The 25,470-nt window shown below is 42.7% G+C and overlaps 1 protein-coding gene across 4 annotated transcripts in view; it reads right to left on the bottom strand.

Moving 5' to 3' along the window:
• Positions 1-25,470, bottom strand: part of PIAS1 (protein inhibitor of activated STAT 1) — a 60,324-nt gene that overhangs the window by 14,918 nt on the left and 19,936 nt on the right. For all 4 annotated transcript variants that reach the window (XM_073653463.1, XM_073653465.1, XM_073653466.1 and 1 more), the window contains 5 exons: positions 5,831-5,915; positions 3,877-3,924; positions 3,711-3,801; positions 3,497-3,631; positions 183-288 (listed from right to left, as the gene is read on the bottom strand). In XM_073653463.1, coding sequence (XP_073509564.1) covers positions 183-288; positions 3,497-3,631; positions 3,711-3,801; positions 3,877-3,924; positions 5,831-5,915 — 465 coding nt within the window. The remainder of the gene's footprint in view (positions 1-182; positions 289-3,496; positions 3,632-3,710; positions 3,802-3,876; positions 3,925-5,830; positions 5,916-25,470) is intronic.

Raw genomic sequence — 25,470 nt, 5'->3', positions numbered from 1 at the left:
AAACACAAGATATAAAGTGAGGATATAACTAAAGGGACAAACAGCGTTCTGTTTTGCATACAGATCTGGTCTAGACCATTTTTATCCAAAAATGTTTAACTATCTTTAGTCGGCCCTGTCACCAAAGGCAGTATGGGGGGGCAATATGCTTTGCAGAAGGTAGGATGCTGGTGACCACTTACTGAGTGCTCTGGAATGGTCTGGATTACGGATTCCTTTCGCTCGCAGTCGTTGTAATAAGATGGCTGAAGACAACTGCTTCACCAGGTATACAGCCAGGGAAAAGTTCTGCAAGAAGACCAGAGTTCAGTGAAGTCATCCCCACATTTACTGAACCTAGGTATCCATTACACTGGGTAAGGCTCTGTGCAGACTCTTCTGCCACTACATTGAACTTCTGTGAGAATAGACCCCAATGAGGTGACAGATCACAATGGGACTTCTATAGATTTCATCCATAAAATCATCTTAAACTGAAACTAGTGGCAACATTAACAAGTTAATTCCTATGAACTGGTTGGTTAATGGCCACTTACTGATAATGGCACAAGGGCATGAGCAAAGGTGTTCTATATTAGGCGAACATGGGTTAGAGAAGCATCTAGATGGAGACGTGCAAGAGTAACATAGGATGTAGACAGACGTTCATAGCTCTAATCCCTACTCGCAAACTGTGAATCCTCGATTGTTGGTTGCCTCAAAATATCCTTTTTTCTCTAGAACAATGTGAACGCGCTTTATGATCTTTTGACTATCAACTTCCACACATTTTTAAAATTCACAAACTGTTAGCGTCCACTCGCCTCGACGTTCAGCACGTCTCATCTTTATTTGGTGTGTCTACTCTAATTGGAAAGCATTTGAAAAAAAGTTTTCAATGCTGTAGTTAAAAGTAGGTTGTGTAAAGTGTGTGGAACCGCCAAAAAAATAAAAAAAATAATGGAGGACGATAATATTGAGCAATTCAATGAATGCTATGAAAGACGAAGAAACATGCTCCATAAATCACGAAGGCAGTGCGGGTAAAATGAAGATAGACGCCATCACTGAAATGTCTTTTCTGAGATCGCAGGAGAAGCACGGAGTTCTTTACAAAAAAATAATTTGAGGAGGGGACAGCAAAACGATTCGAGGAGTTTTAAATGTGAATCCGTATGAAGATGAAGCTACTGTCATGAAAAAAAAAAATGTGTAGGCCACATAAAAAAAAGAATGGGCATGAGACTTCGCAAAGCGAAAAAAAAATATAAGAGGCATCGGTGGAAAACGTACTGAAAAGATAACAGTCACCTCTTACTGCAAACATATTGGAGATAATAAAGCCAATTTATGAAGAGCAAAACATCATATCACTCAACTCACTCATTTGGAGTTTTTCTCCAAAATATCTTCATTTGGGTGCAACTATTGTGAACATAGATATGTTTTTGGCAATAAGTCTCATTAACGAGGGGTTTATTCCAATTTTTAAAGTAATGGTCGTGATGGGAATGACTAATGGACAGCAAGCGGAGATGTACGCACACACTTGGGTCAAGACTCGTTTAAGTCGCTTGGAGCAGAGTTCATCTGACTCTGTTCTAGACGACCGCTCTCATCGCAGAAAATAGAGAGAGCACCTCTGCAGGATTTTTAGGAGCACAAGAAAGGGTCACTGTGGTCCTGGAATAGCTGATTGATCTAAGTAAATGTGCTATGTAATCAGTATGAAAAACGTTAACGCATTTGTCTCAAAACCACTTTTTTCCCCAAAACGGTGGCCACAATATCTCCAGAACCAATTGGTCAATTGAGTCGAGCTTGTCCACACATTTTCAGTATACAAGTGCCCATTCTCCTGCAACAGAATCAAGTGGAAATCTATTTTTGTAATTTTGACAGGCCTCCAAATGGTGCCAAAAATCGATACTCAAATTTCAGCATGACACCATTTTTTAAAAAATTTGATCTAAAAATTTGTAAGCATACTTCAAACGTGTCTAAAAAAAAAAAAACAACAAAAAAAAAACAAAAACAGTCTCTCTCTCGCTCTCGAAAAATCCTTATTTTTTTCCCACAAAAAAAAAATAAAAAATTTAGCAAAATTGCAAAAATAGCATAAACATCAGGTGTCTAGACTAGAAGACCCCCCCCCCCCTTACAAACCTGCAGTTCCACTCACACGGAGTAGGTTAGCCATCGTTGTATGCTAAAGAAATGGTATTTTTTTCTGGTGCCAGTTGGAGGGTACATATGTTACCATTTAATTTATGTAACTTTTCCGGTAGTAATGCAGGGGAAAAAAATCCAGCATTTTGATTTGTTTTTAAAAGGGGTTGTCCATGGCTATTTTTTTTTTTTTTTTTAACTATGGGCCTAAAAACAGGCAAGTAAATGTTCTACTTGGCACTGGCTCAGAGTGGTCACCAACTGCTCCTGCCGGCGATTCAGCTGCTCTACGTCAGAGCAGCTAGTCTTCTTCTGGGCTACTCTGCTGACGTCATACTGGATGGACAGCTGGCTCCCTGCAGTTAGGCAGTGGAGAGCCTGCTGTCAATCAGCATGACGCTGGCAGTCACGCACTGTCAGAGTAGAGCGGAAGAGAAACCACTACTGTGATGACGTGACATCAGCAGAAACCACTGAATCATCGACAGGAGCCTGTGATGACCACTCTGAGCGAGCAGAGATCGGCACCAGGCACAACAGGCAAGTAGTTAGCAAATACCTGCCTGTTAGATCTTCAGTCAATCCCTTTAAGCAATGCATGGCTGCAAAAAAAAATTTTCTTGCATTTTTCTATTACATTTTTTAATTCCATTAGGATTTTTTTTACATTTATTTCAAATCTGTAATGTATTAGAATGCTTGAGCACAATACTATGTTACATAACTATGGCACAGGCTACTGTGTGCCCTGACAGGAGCCAAACAGAATAGAAAAGGCGTAAAGCTCTTTAAAAAGGTACCCAGGGCATGCAGAAAGAAGTCCTAAAGTCTCCAAATGCCTAACTCAGAAGTCCAGTGACCTGATTAAAGGAAGGAATCCCTACTTATGTAGTGAGAAAGGATAGTAGCAATCAAAGATTTATAAAATTTAATTAGTGGTTCATCCAATCCCAGCTATAGAGCAGGAAACGCAAACCCCACCACCCCTCCAACTATCGCAGCGACTCCAAAAGAGACTGAGGACCTGCACAGCCTGCTGTCAAAACAGTGGCCAATTTTTAAGGATATAGATAGATATATGGATATAGATAGAGAGATAGATATATAGATAGAGAGATAGATATATAGATAGAGAGATAGATATATAGATAGAGAGATAGATATATAGATAGAGATATATATATATATATATATATATATATATATATATATATATATATATATATATATATATATATATATATATATATATATATATATATATATATATATATATATATATATATATATAAAAAGTGATGCTACATATTCCAACTAGGAAAGAAAAATTACAAGTCTGCTAACTTACACGTCCAATTTCAGCTGTCCACGACACCACAATGGTGTTCGGAACGGTTGTAGACAGACGAACAAGTGAGGTAATGTTGATTGGTCGGCTTGGTCGCTTTGGTTCAACCCCATTTTTGGTTGGCGGAAGATAACCCTGTAACAGGAGTAGGAATATAAATTAATAGTGGTAGACAAAGGGGGAGTAAGGAGCACTGAGCAGAAGCTGCACTTACTGGCAGATTACAGGGTTTTCCATTGACTTTTACACACAGGTTTGGTGGGAAATGGTCTTCTTGTGGGCAGCTGGTCTCTGACAGACAGAACCTATAGGGAGAGGTGCAAGATTAGAGACAGACACTGGAATCTAAAGACAGATCCAAAATATAGACAGAGCTTCACCTTAGCTGCACTTGAACTGTAAAGTCACATTTTGTTCCAGAGATGTCCCTGCAAAGAAGAAAAGATACAAAATTATGAGATTCTGAAAAATAAAGCAAAGACAGAAATAAAAAAAAAATATATAAAAAAAAAAAGAAGGTTTTCTGATTTGGGCAATCATTACTTGCCAGAAGGGTCCCTTGATGCGCAGTAAACCTGGCAGTAAAGGGCCAATTCAGACGTCAGTGTTATTTCTTGTACAAAAAAAAAAAAATGGCCGCGTTTCATCAGCGTTTTTAATCAAAGACTTTGATCAATCTCAGATGGGGAGGAAATAAAAAATAAATAAATAAATAAAAAAGAACCTCATAGAGGTTTCTCCACCTTCTCATATCAAGTCTCTGGTTTTGCGCGGACCATTCAGTTCAGAAAACACACATACGGACAAGTGGGCAGCCACAAACTAGAATAGGTAAGAGTTATACCCGTGAAAAACTGATGTCTGAATGATCCAAAAAGGGTTTACTCTTCCTGCAGCATCACCACAGGAGAAATGAAGCAAGCGGCACAATGCGCCCATTCACACCAAGGATCGTGTGTAATACAAGTCCTCCACAGCAAGAGGCGCTCTTTGTAACTGCTCTATATACTGGCCAAGAGAGGAGGATCCTGAATAGGGGGGATACCATCCTGGCATTCCATAATACAGTATATATGAATGGGTAACCTAAAACAGACATCCCCTTTAATGCAATTAAAAATACATACATATCAGCTTGTCTGTAACGAATACCGTTAACCCAATGAAGATTTTTACTGACATGCCTCATACAAGATTCTACTAAAGCCACAAAGAAAAAGTATAGCTGCATGTAGTAAAGCATGTCAAAACATTAAAATAGTTGTATACTACTTGGACAACATCTTCCAGGATGGTGAGGAAAAAACAGGCAAACAGCAGCTCAGAGCTTAGCATCCACAGCCCCTTAAAGGGTCTGTCCACTACTCAGGGAACCCCTTCGGAATTCCTAATTTTTCCTCCCAGTAAAACATACTCACCTCCGATTCGGTTCCTGTAGTGTCGGCACTGGCTCTTCCAGTGATCGTGTGACATTATGTCACACAATCCCTGTGGTCTCCTTTCAGCAAATGAAGACATCCAGGGAAAGGGTTGGAGGAGAGTATAGGTGTTATTTTACTAAGGGGGAAATGTTGGGTTCTCAGAAGGGGTTGTCAGTAGTGGACAACCCCTTTAAGGGGCCAAGGAAGCCAAGCTCTGTGCTACTGTTTGCACTGGAGGACCATTTTATCTTTTCTCACGTCTCTACTTTTGCCATGAATCTAATCAGAGAGTTCACCAATACATTTATTCTTCTGACCACTTGGGTATAAATTATCAGGCTAATCATACAGTCCTTTACATCATACTTTGTCCTTTCCATCCTGAGCGACTCTACAGTGTCCCTTGAAGGGACCGTCGTCATACTGTGTAAGATGCGGAAGTGAAGGTTTGTGACAGGAAGCAATTAGGGGTATTGTATACACACAAAAAGGTCACTTTAGGGGAAATTTGAGCACTAAAATGGCTGTGGTTTGCAATAAAGACTTTTTGCTGATTGTGCACCAGTAATAGTAGTGTGCAGTAAAAGTTTGTTTTTGTTTTTTTGTTCTTTTGTAAAGAAAATTCTTTGTTTATACAGAAAATAGGATGTGAACAATTTTGCCAAGTGCCACAAAACAGTTAACTAAAAGGGAATATGGTGCCCATCCTGGCAGCCCCGCATCACCTCAAACTCTGTGCCAATACAACACTTAATTCACCATCAGCCACAGATGTAACTCTAGCCCCCATCAAGCACATGGATTTCAATAGGCCGAGTGCAGTTGCCAAGTGAGAGGCGTGAGGAGGGGGAGGGGAGGCTCGGCTGAAAGAGAAAGGGAGGCTGATAATTGGAAAGGAAAGGGGGAGACTTACATTGAGCTGCTGATTTGCTGGACTTGTTGTGGTGTTAATGCAAATGCAAAGCATGTTTCTTGAAATCGCTGGCTGTTATCAGAGGCTGCAGAGACAAGGACAGGACATTAGAATCAGGATCTTACCAAAAAGCATTCGATTTCATCCACAATTTGACTCACTTTTTTTTTTAATCCTAAATGACACTCATTCCAAGAGTCAAAATATGGCAGAGCGTGCACAGATGACTGCGGGGGCAGCGGTTCATTACTGCAACCACCAGGCTCTCTTTAAAAGGAGGAAATGTCAGCCCTGATCCATCAAGCTCACATCTAGGAATGGCAGTTTTCACAATCCTTTACATGAAATGAAAACTTCAATCCATTCCAGGTCTTGAAATCCACTTTCAGGTTACGAAGTGTCAGAACTCTTTACAATATGAATGTTTAGCACGGGGACAAGAAGCCAGGACTATTCTGTCCAGATAAGATAGAAGTGGAGGAAGCCGTCATTGTAGAGGAGCGAAGGATCCTGCCAGAAAAGTATTCACCACACAAATCACGGCTGGCAAGATCCAAGAGGCTTCTTGTGAAAAAAAAAAAAATGTGCAAAGCGCAATAGGGTCTTCAAATATATGAGGTTGAAGAACAATGGTAATGTGCTCACCTGATATGGCCGTGTATGACAACCACTAATGATACATAATTGACAGCTGCTGCATCCTCCGCAGAGGGGTATAAATTGTATCATCAAGCCGGCAAATTGTGGATTTCAAGTGCACTGCCGACTCCAAAACGGATCCGAAGAGGAGATGAGATTCTTTTCGCACCCTCTTTGGAATCAGCACTTGAAATCCAAAATTTCCTGGCTTCATGATACAAGAGGCTTCTTGTGGCACATAGGGGGCTTGGAACAGAGGACCCCTGCTCATCTATGTCTGTCCTTACCAGGGCTTGTCTCAATTGGTTACAATATTACGCCTATTCATTTTTCAGCAAGACAAACATTCCTTCTGTAGCAGCCGGCATAAACTTCACAGAGCAGAATCAGCCATTTGCCAGGGATCTCAGGAGCTGGACCTGCGGTGACCCGCTGACTGGCAAGGCAACTTTCATATTAAAAGGGGTTCTCGATGAGGAAACATTTAAAAAACAATCCAATACAAATATTGAATTGACACCGAAAGAGAGAAACAGAAAGATACATACACACAATGCTCAAAAAAATAAAGGGAACACTTAAACAACAGAATATAACTCCAAGTAAATCAAACTTCTGTGAGATCAAACTGTCCACTTAGGAAGCAACACTGATTGACAATCAATTTCACATGCTGTTGTGCCAATGGAATAGACAATAGATGGAAATTATTGGCAATTATCAAGACACCCTCAATAAAGGAGTGGTTCTGCAGGTGGGGACCAGAGACCACATCTCAGTACCAATGCTTTCTGGCTGATGTTTTGATCACTTTTGAATGTTGGTTGTGCTTTCACACTCATGATAGCATGAGACGGACTCTACAACCCACAGAAGTTCCTCAGGTAGTGCAGCTCATCCAGGATGGCACATCAATGCGAGCTGTGGCAATAAGGGTAGCTGTGTCTGTCAGCAGTGTCCAGAGGCTGGAGGCGCTACCAGGAGACAGGCCAGTACACCAGGAGACGTGGAGGGGGCCGTAGGAGGGCAACAACCCAGCAGCAGGACCGCTACCTCCACCTTTGTGCAAGGAGGAACAGGAGGAGCACTGCCAGAGCCCAGCAAAATTACCTCCAGCAGGCCACAAATGGGCATGTGTCTGCACAAACGGTTAGAAACTGACTCCATGAGGGTGGTATGAGGGCCCGACGTCCACAGATGGGGGTTGTGCTCATAGCCCAACACCGTGCAGGACGCTTGGCATTTGCCACAGAACACCAGGATTGGCAAAGTAGCCACTGGCGCCCTGTGCTCTTCACAGATGAAAGCAGGTTCACACTGAGCACGTGACAGAGTCTGGAGACGCCGTGGAGAGCGATCTGCTGCCGGCAACATCCTTCAGCATGACCGGTTTGGCAGTGGGTCAGTAATGGTGTGGGGTGGCATTTCGTTGGAGGGCCGCACAGCCCTCCATGTGCTCGCCAGAGGCAGCCTGACTGCCATTAGGTACCGAGATGAGATCCTCAGACCCCTTGCGAGACCATATGCTGGTGCGGTTGGCCCTGGGTTCCTCCTAATGCAGGACAATGCCAGACCTCATGTGGCTGGAGTGTGTCAGCAGTTCCTGCAAGATTAAGGCATTGAAGCTATGGACTGGTCCGCCCGTTCCCTAGACCTGAATCCGATTGAGCACATCTGGGACATAATGTCTCACTCCATCCACCAACGTCACGTTGCACCACAGACTGTCCAGGAGTTGGTGGATGCTTTAATCATAGAATCATAGAATCATAGAATGGTAGAGTTGGAAGGGACCTCCTGGGTCATCTGGTCCAACCCCCTGCTCAAAGCAGGATTCACTAGATCATCTCAGACAGATGTCTGTCCAGCCTCTGTTTGAAGACGTCCATTGAAGGGGAACTCACCACCTCTCGTGGCAGCCTGTTCCACTCATTAATCACCCTAACTGTCAAAAAGTTTTTTCTAATATCTAATCTGTGTCTCCTCCCATTTAGTTTCATCCCATTGCTTCTAGTCTTTCCTTGTGCAAATGAGAATAAAGATGATCCTTCTACAATGTGACAGCCCTTTAGTGCAGGTCTGGGAGGAGATCCCACAGGAGATTATCCGCAACCTCATCAGGAGCATGCCCAGGCGTTGTAGGGAGGTCATACAGGCACGTGGAGGCCACACACAATACTGAGCCTCATTTTGACTTGTTTTAAGGACATGACATCAAAGTTGGATCAGCCTGTAGTGTGTTTTTCCACTTTAATTTTGGGGGTGACTCCAAATCCAGGCCTCCATTGGTTAATAAATATGATATCCATTGATGATTTGTGTGTGATTTTGTTGTCAGCACATTCAACTTTGTACAGAACAAATCTATAAAAATTTCTATTGTACAGCAGCAGTGTCTTGTATTCCTGCAGAAATTAGGTCCTAGGTTCATACCCAACCAGACGATCAGTACACGGCATTACGTGCTCCATGCAGTCGCATGGCTTTCTTCTGAGTAATATGGTTTCCTCCCAGATACCAAAATTATGACAGGTTAATTCCTGTCTATGAGTAGGTCTAAATTAAATTATTCTGTGCACCCTACCGGGGATATACACTAAAGGTTTGGCATCTTTTTATTTAAATTAGTAAATTTTCATATCCAACCAAACAAAGCAGAAATGCAAGGTAAAGCATGGTGGACACTAGACAGGTTGTGGAACCTAGAAAACTGCAGACGATGAATAGACAAAGCAGCCAGACGCAATTATTAATCTCTCATCTGAGTTAAAGGGGTTGTTCCCAATAGACAAACGCATTTCCTACCCACAAGACAGGCAATAAGCAGATGACTGACAAGTCACGGAGTCCCGCAGTGTGGGAGGACATGGGGCGGCTGTCCAGCACGTGAGGTGCTGCTCCATACAGCTTATGGGGCTGATGTAGAGCACAGTGCAGAAACTCAGGCGCTGACACTTTAGAAAATTACTGGTAAGCAAAATCAAAAATTTAGAAAGGGGAGTGAAGAAACTACACAGTTTTATGCAAAATAAAATACTGCTGTACTATGGAGTCCCTAAAACTGGTCCCATTTTTCAAAAACCTTAATGAAGGGTCCGCCACAATAAAAATGCATCAAATGCATTAGGAAGCACAGGCTCTTAAGAGTTTGGCTCATCTTCCAGCTGCCGTGCGACAGTGTAAGAAACATAAAATTGAGTAAGGGACTGCAGCACATTTTGGTCTTCTTTTAGGCCACTTTTGGGGTGTAAATTATGATGAATTTATCTGCCTCACTTGGCCGTGCCCACTTCCTGCAAAACTCCACTTATCAAAAAGTTGGCGGCGCTTGCCAATGCTAACAAACACCAAAAGTGGCAAAATGTTTCCACAACAAGTTGAACAAAAAAATGTCAGCAATGTTGCAGAAAAATTCCAATTTAAAACTGTCTGATGAATCAGCCCTACTATGCCAAATAATATAGCAGGTGACTAGCCTTCCAGGTATTCATACACTGATGCTCACAGGCCTCTGCTGGATCTCTTTATATTTCTGCTATTTAAATCAGAGCAGCATAATGTAGGGGCAGAGACCCCAATTCCAGGGATAGGTCACCTCAGCAGTTTGCTGTAGTTTCAATGCAATCAGTGTTTTATCAGCAGGAGATTATCACTGCTGGACTAGATGTGTGTGTGTGGCGCCCCTGAGGGTTCGGTCGCCACAGGGGTACTGCATCTCTTAAATGAGGTGTGTCATCTCCCCTTCGAGGTAAGGATGGTGTAACTGTCAGGACCCCACCTCTGCATCCAACACTACACCTCTCCCACCTGAGGGGGGGGCTCATATGCACCAGGGTGCTGCCCCACCCGGGATAAGCGGAGATGGGGGAACCAAAGTATGGGGGAACCTAGTAATGGGTGAGGGTGGAGGACACACATTTAGGTTACACTTAATTCATACTTAAGAAACGGCCATCTTGGGCTTATGGTCTTTGATTGTGATCTTCATCACTGAACGTGGCTTTCTGTGTGAACCTGCAGTTGATGGGGACACTGTCCTCGCACTCTGGCCTTGAGTCGAGGAGCGGGCAAGAGTTAACGGCTGTCTCTACCCAAGAAGGCCTGGAGGGGAGCAGAGGAGACAAGCTCCCCAGGCAAAAGGATCCCAAGGGGGATGCAGACGGAGCGGCATACGCCACCTGTCCTCATTATTCTGGCCTAGTCAGAGGGATTCCTGCTGCAAGAGGGGTACCGGCCCCCGATATCTGACTGTCACTTCAAGTCTTAGTCGGAGAAGCCCGGAGGGGCTCAGTGGATCCCACCGTGTAACAGACGGAGAGGAGTCGCCACCCGTACCCTTGTTCTGTGCATAGTCCAGAGGGAGACCCAGCCTTAGTACACGTACCACACATGGACAGGAGAGTACCTAGTGGGAAAAGTCTAGGAACACTCTGGTGCGGGGTCCTGACCAAATCACCTTAACTACTCAGAGGTTGTCGAACCCCGGTCCTGGTGGCCGCAGCGCGCCGCGAGGAGCAGGGAGAAGCCTTGCAGCTGCATGCTCTACCGTGAGTAAATCTTGGAAGACTACCCCTATGGCCTCCGGTTTCTTATTGCAACGCGACACCGCACCACATCTCCCACTACAATCCCCATCCTCCTGTTTCCTCTGCCCTGAGGCCCTGCTCCGCCTGTGGGGAAATAGTACCATCTGCTGCTGCCACTACATCCCGCCTCAGAGGACTGAAAGCGCTGGTGGAGGATCACCAGAAACCACAGGTGGCGCAGTCTTTCACACCACTCGAACCACTTTTCACCGTCCCTCCTAGCCCTTAACTTTTTAATGTGACAACCCTGGGCACGGACCGGGCCTAGGCCGCGACTACATCCACCTTGCACAGTGGCCCGTCTCCGAGTACCCCATCTCTCAGGGTGGGCTAGCGAGCGGGGGAAGGAGAGGCATCCCCCTAGTCCAACCGACTCGGACGTATTACTATCATCCATCTCGCTCCTCCACCCGGGCGTCACACATGTGCAAGACAATCCAGCTAATCAGTGGAACCCACCCCCCCACTGATGGGTAGCAGGCTGCCAATCAGGGGCGTGAGCAGGGTTATACAGAGCTCAGCATTCATAGCACTGCTACATCTACAGCAGAGAAAACAGGGATTCTAGAAAAACCAAGCAGCACAGTAAGTGACATCACTGGAATCAGGGTCTCTGCCCCAACATCTCCAATTCAATATCAAAAGCCTGCTGACAGTTTTAAGGTCTCATTCACATTTTTCTTGTGTTATCAGTTTTAAAAAACAGATATTACATTATAGTTCAAGTAGGCTTCAATATTTTTCTTTGTAGACCGATGAGAACAAAAACACAAAACAGGTTGGGTGGAAGGGTGAATACACAACAAAAAAAAAAAATCAGACACTGACGGCACTTAGTTTTTCCTCATGCGTTGGGGACGTCTGAAGTCACATTTTCTTTTACTTGACAGGACAATATGGCTGCTCTTATAGTTATTAAACAGTTATCATGAATCCTTAACCCTTTCCAACATCTGAGAAGGCTAGGTTTCCGCAAGGAAAATGGCACAAAAATACCTCTTGTAAATTTACAGGATTAAATTTGCATAAATACATATCGGCAGTTCTGCGGTCTTGATTCTAAAGTCTGCTGGAGAGAGATGCGACACATTTATTAAAGAGGTGCACAGAATAGAGTTGGCAAATGTTTGGACTGTGTGACCCAGTGAATTAAATCTATTCCAAAATCAGACTTCTGATAAAGATTTATGCCACATTTGTGGATTAAATTATAGCCACACTTCTCTCGGTAAAGTCTGCTCCTTTTTAGAAAAAAGTCCTGTGCAAACCGGGAGTGTCAGAAGTATTGCACAAATGTGGCCTAGACAAAAGTGTGCTACCCTGGACATGCATCTCATGGGTCCTAATTATCACCTTATAGAGCCCCTCCATGAGGTGCTTTATCCCCCACTAGAAACAATCCACTAAAAAGTGTAGAACCCAAGACCCCTGAATAAAAAGCTTTCGAATGTTTCATGCTCTGCACTCCCAGGTATTAGGAAATCTGAGCCTCAGGCATCCAGATCCACAAAGAATCTGAAGATGGGCACCGGCCAAGAATTTTTAATTTCCATGGTGACCGACCAAATGCCATTAGCACAGTCTTGACTTCCTGTCCTTGTAGAATTGTGCACTGCCGGAGGATTTTCCATATTACTGTATGTGTTACATTTAAACCTTGCTCTGTATATTCTAGAATGGAAGTAGGGCAAGACTTACAAAAGGAACTTACCACTTGATTGGTCCTTTAGCACATGGTGATGTCCTTCTGTTGTCTTTAGATGGAACTACAGTAATGTTTTAATGTGAATACATGTTTATTAGCTTCCAAAGTGGAAGAGATTAGGAGCTGATCTGTAGCTCTTGGCATCGACTGCTACACGTTGACCCGCACTGTGCTGTTCAGTTCCCTTTAATGTTTACATTCGGCCACTGGTGGAGTGAAGAGCTGTTTTTTTGGGGGGTGCTGGACACCACCTATTTGATTTTGAGATTGACCAGTCCTTTTGGACAATCTATGTTTTATGCCAAGACAAAACCGGCATCGGTTTATAGCAACAACCACGTGGGTGTAGTTATAAGAAATATACACAAGATGTGCCGCTTCTCAACTTCCGATATGGATTTTTACTACCTCCCATCCTTCTACACTTCTGCCATTGAAAAGTCTGAAATTTGTGATGAAAGCAGGCATGGTATGGATATGAACTTTTGCAAAAGGCCTTACTAAAAAAATTAAAATTATAAAATATATATATATATATATATATATATATATATATATATATATATATATATATATATATATATATATATATATATAATTACACACACACACACACATTTTTTGATGGGTGAATTTTATGGTTTTGAAAACTTTTCTTCACATGTATTGCAAAAGGGAACCCTTCACTCAATTCATGACAAAACTACGGACCGGAACATACGGTAGGTATGCTGGTGCATTTCAGAGAAAACACATGCTTGTAAAGCCAGCCGGGGCCTAAAAAGGGAAAGAAGACAAGTCCAGTGCCGCCCCTGGTCCGCTTCTCCCCGCTCCAGCTGGTAGACTGATCTCGCACTCACATGCCATACAAGAGACCTGCCAATCACCTGGCACAGAGGGAAGAAGCCGGCCGAGGGCAGAGCTGGACTAGTCTCCTCTTCCCCCCCCCATAATCCCTGGCCGGCTTTTCAAACTATATTTTCTCCGAAATGCCAGAGAAAATTCCTATATTCAGTTCACACTGCCCGGTATTTGGGTAGCACGAGTCGAGTCACAGGTTCCCTTTAAATTAGATTTTTTCGGTATGGAAGCAACACAAGATTTTACCACAAACCTGCAATATCTTATTTAAAAAAAAGAAACAAACAAACAAAAAAACCACAACTACCAATTCTGTTCTTGGATAGACAAGCATTGCTCATCAAAGCTTATGCAAATAAATTACGGTGCAGATTTAAGAAAATTCTATGAAAAATGTTACCAGGAATCTAATTTGTTGCTACTTTTTCTTCGCAGATAAATCGGTCTCAATGTCTTTTGAATGTTACATCTTTATTAAGGAGTTGTTTTCCACTTTTCTAGGCAAGAATTGTACCTATCTACACTGCTCAAAAAAATAAAGGGAGCACTTAAACAACACAATGTAACTCCAATTCAATAACATTTCTGTGAAATCTACCTGTCCAGTTATGAAGCAACACTGATTGTGAATCCATTTCTCCTGCTGTTGTGCAAATGGAACAGACAACTGGTAGAAATGATAGGCAATTAGCAAGATACCCCCTATAAAGGAGTGGTTCTGCAGGTGGTGACCACAGACCATTTCTCTGTTCTCATCCCTTTGGGCTGTTTTGGTCACTTTTTCAATTTGCCATTGCTCTCACCCCTAGAGGTACATTAACATGAGGCGGTGTCTTCAGTACAACCCACAGAAGTTGCTCAGGTAGTGCAGTTCATCCAGGATGGCACATCAGTGCGAGCTGTGGCAATAAGGGTAGCTGTGTCTGTCAGCACAGTGGCCAGAGCATGGAGCAGATACCAGGAGATGTGAAGGGGGCCGTAGGAGGGCAACAACCAGCAGCAGGACCGTTACCTCCTCCTTTGTGTAAGGAGGAACAGGAGGAGCACTGACAGAGCCCTGCAAAATGACCTCCAGCAGGCCACAAATGTGCAGGTGTCTGCACAAACGGTTAGAAACCGACTCCATGAGGGTGGTATGAGGGCCCAACGTCCACAGATGGGGGTTGTGCTCATAGCCCAACACTGTGCAGGAAGCTTGGCATTTGCCACATAACACCAGGATTGGCAAAGTCGCCACTGGCGCCCTGTGCTCTTCGCAGATGAAAGCAGGTTCACACTGAGCACATGTGACAGACGTGACAGAGTCTGGAGACGCCGTGGAGAGTGATCTGCTGCCTGCAACATCCTTAAGCATGACCGGGTTGGCAGTGGGTCAGTAATGGTGTGGGGTGGCATTTCTTTGGAGGGCCGCACAGCCTTCCATGCGCTCGCGCCAGAGGTAGCCTGACTGCCATTAGGTACCGAGATGAGATCCTCAGACCCCTTGTGAGACCATATGCTGGTGTGGTTGGCCCTGGGTTCCTCCTAATGCAGGACAATGCCAGACCTCATGTGGCTGGAGTGTGTCAGCAGTTCCTGCAAGATGAAGGCATTGAAGCTATGGACTGGCCCGCCCGTTCCCCAGACCTGAATCCGATTGAGCACATCTGGGACATCATGTCTCGCTCCATCCACCAACGTCACGTTGCACCACAGACTGTCCAGGAGTTGGTGGATGCTTTAGTCCAGGTCTGGGAGGAGATCCCACAGGAGACCATCCGCAACCTCATCAGGAGCATGCCCAGGCGTTGTAGGGAGGTCATACAGGCACATGGAGGCCACACACAATACTGAGCCTCATTTTGACTTGTTTTAAGGACATTACATCAAAGTTGGATCAGCCTGTAGTGTGTTTTTCCACTTTAATTTTGGGGATGACTCCAAATCCAGGCCTCCATTGGTTAATAAATTTGATTTCCATTGATGATTTTTGTGTGATTTTTTTCTCAGCACATTCAACTTTGTACAGAACAAAGTATTCAATGAGAATATTTCATTCATTCAGATCTAGGATGTGTTATTTGAGTGTTCTCTTTATTTTTTTGAGCAGTGTATATAAAACCACCCATGCAAGGGAATAAGGCAGCAACGTTCTGAATTTCCACGACTATGACTCCCTCATACATGGCTCACGGTTAAGTGATAAATTTACTGTAGCACAGATTCATCTCAGGTAAAAGTCTAGACCCTTAGATCAGGAATAGGACATTTCATAACTTTCCCAAATTCTAATGAAAAAATATTCCCCACAAACTGCATTGGACTACTGTACCCAATTTATTATATATTTTAGGAGTCTGAGTCGGTCCATTTTATACCGACTCCACAGTCTGCTTCTGATGACTGGGCGCGTAGAAATTCAGCACTCTGTAGTGTTCCAGATGGCAGAGCACATGGGGATGTCCCATTACTCCAAGCCGGCTTACAAGCACTTCTTGGCTGGGCCGGACTGAGCCAACTATGCACAACGCAGGGTGTGAAGAGGGCAGGCTGATGGATAGGCCGAAATGTGGGCTGGCTTCGCTATTGCAAAGAGCAGTCCGTCCCCATCACACACAGAATGGGTCACGTACAGACACAGGCGCTCTCATATATAGAACCCAAGCCTGAAGCAGAGCAGCCAGGACCTGGGAAATGTACATTATTTTTTTTTATATTAAGATGTAATGTGTCATTTTATTTAATTCTGTTCTGACCACTCCTTACATTAAATTTCACCACACTAAGGAACTCTTAGGAGAATAATCTCAGTTATTGCCACAGGAAGCCAGCTGTCCTCCTGTGGGATATGGCACAGACACAGCTACATAAAACACCCTCCGCCAACCCCTTTTGCCAACCATTTTTACCACTTCCTGGTTTTGACCCCCCTCCCCCAATGAAACAACTGAAAGTCTGCACCTGATTTACAGGGGTTGGACAACTGCATTGATCAACTGTTTCAATCTCCTGTAGTGAACAGATGAACAGTGTACAAAGCTGGAACAGCACAGCTCTGAACACTAGTGGCCATTCCCCAGTACTGCAGCTGAGCTTCTATTAAAGTAAATGGGAGCCGACTGCTGTACCCAAGTGCAGCCGCCACAGTATATGGAGCTGTGCTGTTCTGTCTCTATACATTTTTTTTTTACATCCGGCTATTGATGGAGCTGCAAACAGCTGATCAGTTGAAAAGCCGGGTGTCAGGACCCCCCAGCAGTCTAAAGTTGATGACTAATCCTAAAAGGAGAGGTCATCAATATCCTTTAACTGGAAGTCATCATCAGAAAAGGACCTAACAGGATTACAATCAGGGCTGTGGAGTTGGTAAGCCAAACCTCTGACTCCAACTCCACAGCCCGGCCTCACTACTGAGCGTGTACATAAAGTGCAGCACAGATTCATCTCAACTAAAAGCAGAGATCCTTACATCAGGAACAGAACAGACATTTATAGAACATTTCATAACTTTCCCAAATTCTTATGAAAACATTTACAGCACATCCTGCATTGTGCTACTGTACCCAATGTATTATTTTAGTAGTCAGTCTATTTTATACCGACTTCACAGCCCTGATTATATTTACACCTCTAAACACAGCTAACAGCAAAGAATTCACCAAACACGAGGCGAGGTCACACTTCCTGCACAATGACCTTTGCACACGCTCATTAGAAGTTTCAATACAAAAGATGGGGTCAGAGTATGTTCATCGCAGCTAATGTACATGTTGTTTCCTGAAACAGTAAGTTAGAGTCTTAGAAAGCCCCAGAGGCCATTGTGGAGGAAAAAAAAAAAGACAAAAAACCACACACAGACACACCACTACATCATTGCTAAAAATGAAGACATACATTTTACACAACTGATTTAAGCCAGAGGTAATTTTCTGCCTGCATTAGGGTTCAAACATTGGGGGAAACAATCATCTGCCATTACAGGGAACTTTAAAACCAGATTCTCCCCCCACTATTGGTTCTTTGTTGAACTAGCAAATCTTTAGTGGATGTTTACGTGAAACCTCAGCGCAGTATCCCTGAGGCTGTGTTCACACGATGCGTATTTCATGCGTTTCCGCGGCGTTTTTGCAGTTGCGTAAACGCCGCGGAAACGCATGAAAAACGCATGGTAGAAGGGCAGCAATGTTCCCCAATGGAAATCCGCATGTGCTGTGCCCATGATGCGGATTTTTCCGCAGCGTTAACGCTGCGGTCAAAAATCCGCAGCATGTCAATTAATTTTGCGGAAACGCGGCGATTTCGCCGCCATTGACTTGCATTAGAACGCGCCAATTCCGCAAGACTGCATCTGTACTTGCGTAATTGGTGCGTTCTAATGTGCGGATGGTACCCGGGTGTGGAGGAGAGGAGAGTCTCATCCACACCCAGGTACCATTAAAAAAGCTGTAAAAAGAAGAATAAAATAAAAAATAAATGTATTCTTACCATCTGTCGGCCCGCGCAGCGCTCCCGCTTGGTTCCCGGCACTTGCAGTGAGTTGTAGGACCTGCGGTGACGTCAGAGTCATGTGACGGGTCACGTGACGCTGACGTCGGCAGGTCTTTCAATTCAAAGTTGCCGGCAGCCGGGAGAACGGAGTGAGCAGGACAGCGCGGGCCATCGGAGGTAAGTATATACACTCTCTCGGTTCACACTGTATAAATCCATGCTGTTTGCATGGATTTATATAGTGTGACCTAGTTATCAAGCACTTTCCAGGTGATGCTAACATCGCCTGGAAAGCGCTTGTCAATCTGCATGCGGAAACGCATGTGAATCTGCATGTGGATCCGCATGTATTCTGCAGGAAAAACGCATGCACAATCTGCATGCGTTTTTTCTGCCAGGGAGATGCAGAAATGATGCAGAAATTTTCTGCTTCATTTCTGCATCGTGTGCACATACCCTCAGACAAACTGTTACATTGACATTTAACCTCTCACTATCCAGCTGTTGTGCAACCCCAGCATGTCCAACTCTAGGCTTTTCCTTGCAGGCAGACTCCAGGGAACAATAGGTTAATGAACACTGTATATACTAATAAGAATGTTACACCTCGCAGTTTATATCTTCCGCATTGCTCAGATGCTGGGACATTTCTATACACTATGTAAAGCCGACGCATTTCATCAGATATGTGCGTGTTTACTGACTGAGGGGACCATCCTTCTAAAAGACTTTCAATGCAATTTTGGGTGGTCGTCTCAAGGCTTCACGTGATAATTGAAGCCAGATCCAGAGTGCGAGTTGTTCCTGTGTAGAACTGAACAGTCCTTCTCCAGCGAGTACAATCTGGAACTGAATAAACTGCACGGAGAAATCAGCGTCATTCAGTACAACAGTAATATCCGATAAAGCATTGTACATTACCTATAGACTGTCTGCTGGCAGTGTTGTGGCAGAGTTCATTTCTGTGTAAGAAAAGCATGGTTGGCTATATAGAAGGCACTCATTTCCAGTAACCATCCCTTTTCTGCGTGACTTATGAGAGTTAATGGCAAAAAGCTTACTTTTTTTTTTTTATTCCATTATATAGTCCCTCACTTCCATATTAGTGGCAGGTAAGGTATACATGAAGATTTAGCTAGACAAAAGCCCAGCTACAAAAAAAAAAAAAAAAAAAAAAAAAAAGCAAGGAAATTTTTCTACACGACACATCCATATTCTTTTTCATCGGTAGCAGTAGAATAGACTTATGTGATCTGCTGTTAGTTTTCAGTGTTATGAAGGGTGACAAACTTACAGCAATTACCATGCTCTTCCCTTTGCCTAGATGAAGATAGATAAATCTAGAGTAGATTTCATCGTTCGTACATTAAATACAGCGATACTAATCTTTGAAAGTGTCAAAAGTTCATTGCTCAACTTTTCCCATTAAAGTACATTGGGGCCACAATCGACTAATATGCAGATAATCATAGCAAATACATTTTTTTTTTTTAGTTGTTAGACACATCCCAAATGCAGGTTCCTGTAAATGCAACTTCAAGTTTTCACTACAAACCGCAAGGGAGGAAGAAAAAAAAGAAACCTCTACAGTACATCTCCAGCATTATTGTAGCAGAGATGGGTGCAACCTTAAAAATAATTCACCCGTTAAATATCAAATGCTTTAAAGTGTACTTGTCATTTCAGGTAACTTTTCAGACTAAATGGCTGTGTGAATACATGAAGAACACCACTTTATGCTCTTTTTATGACTTGTATTCTGCATTTTTCAGAGGTTTACCCCTTTGCAGGCACCAGCTCCAATTTTCAGTTGTTATTAAGCTAGTGGGTGACATCTCCAATATACACAACACACACACACACACACACACACACCTAGCTGGCCTAGTACAATATGTAATTAGCACATTAGCAAACATCTCGTTCCAAGACCGAGTCGCTGTATTGCAAAACTAGCAGTCAATAAGTTGTAGGAGCTGATATTTACATCTTATAACAGCCATTCATCAATTACCAATAAACATCCAGGCTTATTCAAACAATAGTCTGTGTTGATCAACCAAACACAAATTCAAAAGTCAACATAAAAAGATAAAAGGTGTATGGCTCCTGGGCTACTGAATTTACACATGTGGATAATTAAGATTAAAAGCTGTGTCGTCACAAGCACATTCAGAACAGTTGCATGGAGGATGTTATACAGCAGTGCTAAGCTGTGTAGCTGTGAATCCAGCACTGGAGAGCTAAAACCTTTACTAGAACCTGCAATATAATCTGCCAGTCTCAGCCTGTTCTTTAATCGTGCTCTTCCTTCTCAAAGTTAAAAAAAAGGTTGTCTGCATTCAATTTGACTGCAGACTTGTGAGTCCTCACATCGCACGCACTGCGATGATTCTCCGATGCTGTGAACGGCAATAATGTGCCCGCAAGTATGCGATCTGCATACTCCCAGCCACATTCCAACTAGCCCGTTTCAGGCCTCACTCAATAAACTAGCATTAAGAGAGGTCGCGCCCAACTTGTCGGAATGTGGCCGGAAGGATGCAGATCGCATGAACCTATTAAATCAAGTGGTATTATAGTAAAAAACAGATGAACAGCAATACCAGACCCAGCAGCAAGAGTGGTGCAGTCACATGTTTTTTTTCTGATCTCACTACAGCTTTCCCCAACAGAAAAAGTGATGTTACTCATCTGTTTAAAAGACTATACTAGCAATCTCCAGCTTTTATGGTTGTATGATAGGAACTATGTGATAAGTGGTCACTAAGAGCAACACTTCAGCACCGCAGAAACCAATCGATGGCAGGCCCAGCTATAAATAGCAAGTCTTGGCAATATGTCGTGTACTTCATCCTTCCAGGACAGTCTCGAGGTCACAACCTCCTCATTGAAGGATAAGAAAGTATCAATCAGGCATCCTCTACCATCAGCAGGATCCTCGATAAACCCGCACTTCTTAAGAAAAGCAGTCCTAAAGATCAACCCTATGAGTAATACTCAAAAAGCAGGATCATTACAAGGGTATACTGCCTAGTCCCATTATCATCTAGCTTATGGGGCTGTTCACATGTGTGTTTTCTCCAGGACCGCGTGTCTGTATAAAACTTACAGACATGTCAAGTTTTTAATGGAGGACATGGATGAAAAATACGAATACAACTGAAAAACAAAAAAAGGACACGGATGGCATGGGTATGCCATCTGTTTACCATTGCAATGGACAGAAATGTATTCATATGTGAACACTGATGACACACCGATAGATAGAGATCTTCTTATCTATATATAATCTTACTTGTATTATCAAGTATGGAGAGTCTTTCAAGCAGAAAACGCCTGCAGAATAGACATGTCACTAATTTTAACCACGTTTTCTGCCATTTTTTGAAACCTGGAGCACTAAGACGCTCAAAAGCCTGAACATATGAACAGCGAGTCATTTTTACATAGAGACTAGTGTTGAGCGAGTATGTTCTATTAACCCTTGCGCCGAGTATGCTCGGGCCGAGCTCCGAGTATTTACAGCTGCTTGGTGTTTTGGTTGAATCGCTCCCGTGTGCATGATTTGCAACTGTTTGACAGCTTTATTACAAGTGAGGAATGTCTATTTCTTACACATTCCTCCCATGTAATAAAGCTGTCAAACAGTCGCAAATCATGCACACGGGAGCGATTCAACCATATCACCGAGCAGCTGTAAATACTCGGAACTCGGCCCGAGCATACTCGGACAGAACATACTCGCTCAACACTAATAGAGACGCATAAGTTCATTCTTTTGAGTTTTCTGAGTACTTTCTCCAGAGATTCCACAGGAGACACTCCAAATCTGCATGAAAAAGTTGTGAACCCTTACAAAAATTACTTCAGAAGAAAGGATTTCACTAGTTTTACCTTACGCCAAAGAATATAAAAAACACAACAACAACCACTTGCTTGCTTCCTAAACACTCGTCAATGGGTTGCGAAAGGTGCTGCAGATTCAATATGGACGAGAACGGCGCAGAACTGCAATCTAACTGGACAGGGGAGGCACTTAAATAAAAAATGCAGGAAAAGGACATTTATTGAAGTTCATTGGTCATGCAGGATCCAAGATGAGAGTGAGGACATTTGTAGTCAGGGTGATATACGGGTGTTTAAGAAAAAACAACCTACACTGTATGAAGAGAATCGTGTAAAAGCATGAAGTGATCACTCCTTTTTTACTCGGCAGACGCTCAGACAATGGCTAGTAAGAAGGATCAGTGTCTGGAGAGTAGCCCGGTGTGGATCTTACAGGGTCAGCACATACTGATTGGTGTAAGCTGTTGTCTTGGATACGGTGAAGTCCACCTCCCCCACAAGCGTCGGCCATACCCTGGATATCCTCAGCTGTCACCTTATCAGTGGAGGAATGTTCTGTCTTCATGGCTTTCTAATCTATCCCAACACTGTAATAGTGCCTGATCCATGCCACCATACAGAGGAATCCGTCATATAAACATGTGCACACAGCACCACCCTGGCATACAGTCTTTATATATTACAGAGCACTATACAATATATTTACTATCCATGCTTTAAGCATCTTTTATTTTTGGCCTAAAGTGGATGATCGCAAGTACACTTACTGGATTTTTTCACAGCCGTTTCCAAAAGTCTGCATGTCAAATGTATGCTGACTATACAGTATATTAACAACAAAAAAAAATGTACTTTGTTTTTTCCATAAACCAGTACACATGAAAAGAAGAAACTTAATATTCTATAACAGAAATCTGCTTTTTCAAGTATTAAAAGCAACATCTGTCATCTCTTATCTCAGTTTTGTAATAATCAAGAACGAATGATCTGTCCAGGAGGAGAAAGGAGAAGATTTCGCCAATATAGTGAAATAAAATAGATCGGGGGGACGCTCTAGACATAGCAATAATGTCTGTTGGATCACAGCGCACAAATAGTAAGCTTTGACATCCAACACTGCAAAAAGTATAAGCAAATGTAAAAAATTAAAAAAAAATAAACCAGTACATGTAAAGCCACCTGAAAAATAGATTTTATATAAAAACACAAATACAATGATCATAAATACTTGTATAAAATACTATCAAGGGGGCCTCGTGGAATAAAAGACAAATATAATAAAGATATAAAATAAAAAAGCCACTAAATAGACACCACTAGTAGATTAAATTACCATCGCAGTAAACGATGTGCAATAGAAAATAACTGAATAGGGATCAATATTAAAATGAAATAGCTGGTTTGCACAAAATGGGTGTTGATGTAGCTGTATGTGTGTCAGAAAAAAGCAGATTTCAGATGTAACCAAAAACACTCCACTGAAGGTCTTTACGCTGTTTGTAGGATGGTAACCCGCTGTAGATAACGTGGAGTAGAGAAGGTAAGCTATAATAGCAGCCTCACCACAATAATAGATATGGGTGTGTCTCACTATGCCATCAAAAAATCCTAGCAGTCCAAGATATGTTAGGACGGTCCCAACAATCCACAACGGGTTTCAAAAAGTTCTCATTGCTTTCTCTAAATAGAAGCGGCATCCGCTCCCTGGACACCAGGACCAGGCGCTCGCCTACTGCGATCGAGCAGCTAAATCAAGGTAGATATTAGATCCCAATTGTGTTTGAAATGAATTGAAAAAGTACATTAAAACAATTCACTAGATGAGGTTTAAAACCTCCTACTAGGTCTCTTTCAATAACAGATTCTCTGATCAGCTCTATTAGAAAGTTTCTTATTTTCATGTGCACCATTGATTCATGAAATAAAAATTAAAGTGACAGGAAAAAAAAAAAAAAAAAAAAAATTAGTGTATAGCACTAAAGTTCACCTTTTGCAGCATTTAAGAGTTTCTTTTTAATAAGAGCAATATCTTTGCACTGTCTGGGCTTCTGTACAGTTTCCATAAAACATCAGTAGGACGAGATATAGAAAGGGTCACAATAGTGGGGGGGGCAGATACAGCTACCAGAACCAGAGTTTGAGGGTCTGTATTAGGCTGGGTGATGCCACCACATCAATTCAGCTCAAGCTCAGTCAAAAAAGTGATACAACTTCCCAATACTGACACCCCCCACCCTCCCCAATTCTGGAACTAGTGCAACACTTTATGGCCGTTTTAACTTGTTAAACCAGACACTGCTTTGGGGAATCCCTGGAACGGACCAGGAAGAGAGCAACTCTTGATTTTACATGGAGAATGGCGTCATTTAAAAGACCAGTAATAACTGAGGAACCGTTATTATCCACCTTGCTGAAACAAACAAACGAAGGGAATAGTTCTACTTAAAAGGTTGAGAGCCAATCCCTGTAATCCACGGCCCGACAGTACGTGGCAAAAATCTTGTATAGCTCAAGAATCTTTTATATTACATCAAAGTTCTCAAAAAATAAATGGCAAAGGGAACAGGATGACATATCCCACAACAGAGACAGAGGGTTACTCAGGGGCTGATCAATAGTTTAAGTCCAGCACAAAAAAACAAAAAAAAAAATCAAATCACATCCTGACAGGTGAAGCTGGAATCTGTAAGAAAATCTAGATTTTTCTGTCTGTGCAGATTTTTTTACCGTGCCCTTCATCCTTACCAATAATAGGGTGAAATGGATGGATTTTTTTTTCTTTGTCTTGTGTGAGTATTCCATAAGGGAATATTCACAAACTGCATATTTTGCTGCAGTTTCTGCAGATGGATAAAACAGCGGCAGAAGTTTCTAGAACAAATTTGACAAACGTGGACAGGTCTTAGAGCCAAAAATGTGTCATTTTTACCCTTTTAACAAGAGGAGACAATGCCTTTAACACCCATCTACATTTCAGCCTGCTTGCATACGGTGCTCGTTTTATGGTAGGGTGGCAGACACCCTACACAAACTCCAATAGGCCACAGATAAGTAGGAAAGGATTCTTTACCGTTAGAGCAGTCATAGTGTCTGCCAAACCTACCTGTTTTGGTAAAGCATTTCATAGTCTATCAGGGCTGAATGCTTTTCTCATAATAAATGCCATTGTGGGTTATAAATCTAGCGATAACATATAATTGATCGAGAAACATTGAGGTTTATGGACCGGTGTCTTTTTTAAACCTATATAACATTAGGATTATTGGAGTGCATTAAGAACCATTTGTGTCAGTCGTGTGATGGATCCATTTCCTGAGTAAATTTGGTTTCATTGTTCCGGAAACGCAACACGAAGATGAAGTACCTAACATTAGTGGCACACTTGCACCACCATGTCATTCTCTACCAGGATGAGCAAGCAGTCTCAGCAAGTTGTATGGGGGCTGAAGTACCACCATTCAGGAGATGTGTGCAGATAACAGCGTCTATCAGATATTTATGGAATATCTTACAAGAATAACCCGATAATCAGT

The sequence above is a fragment of the Phyllobates terribilis genome, unplaced genomic scaffold (assembly GCF_046119375.1).
Source record: "Phyllobates terribilis strain yellow unplaced genomic scaffold, ASM4611937v1 Scaffold_11__3_contigs__length_659146591, whole genome shotgun sequence".
Classification (NCBI taxonomy): Eukaryota; Metazoa; Chordata; class Amphibia; order Anura; family Dendrobatidae; genus Phyllobates; species Phyllobates terribilis.
The sequence above is the reverse complement of the archived record's forward strand: the minus strand, read 5'-3'. Positions and strand labels throughout refer to the sequence as shown.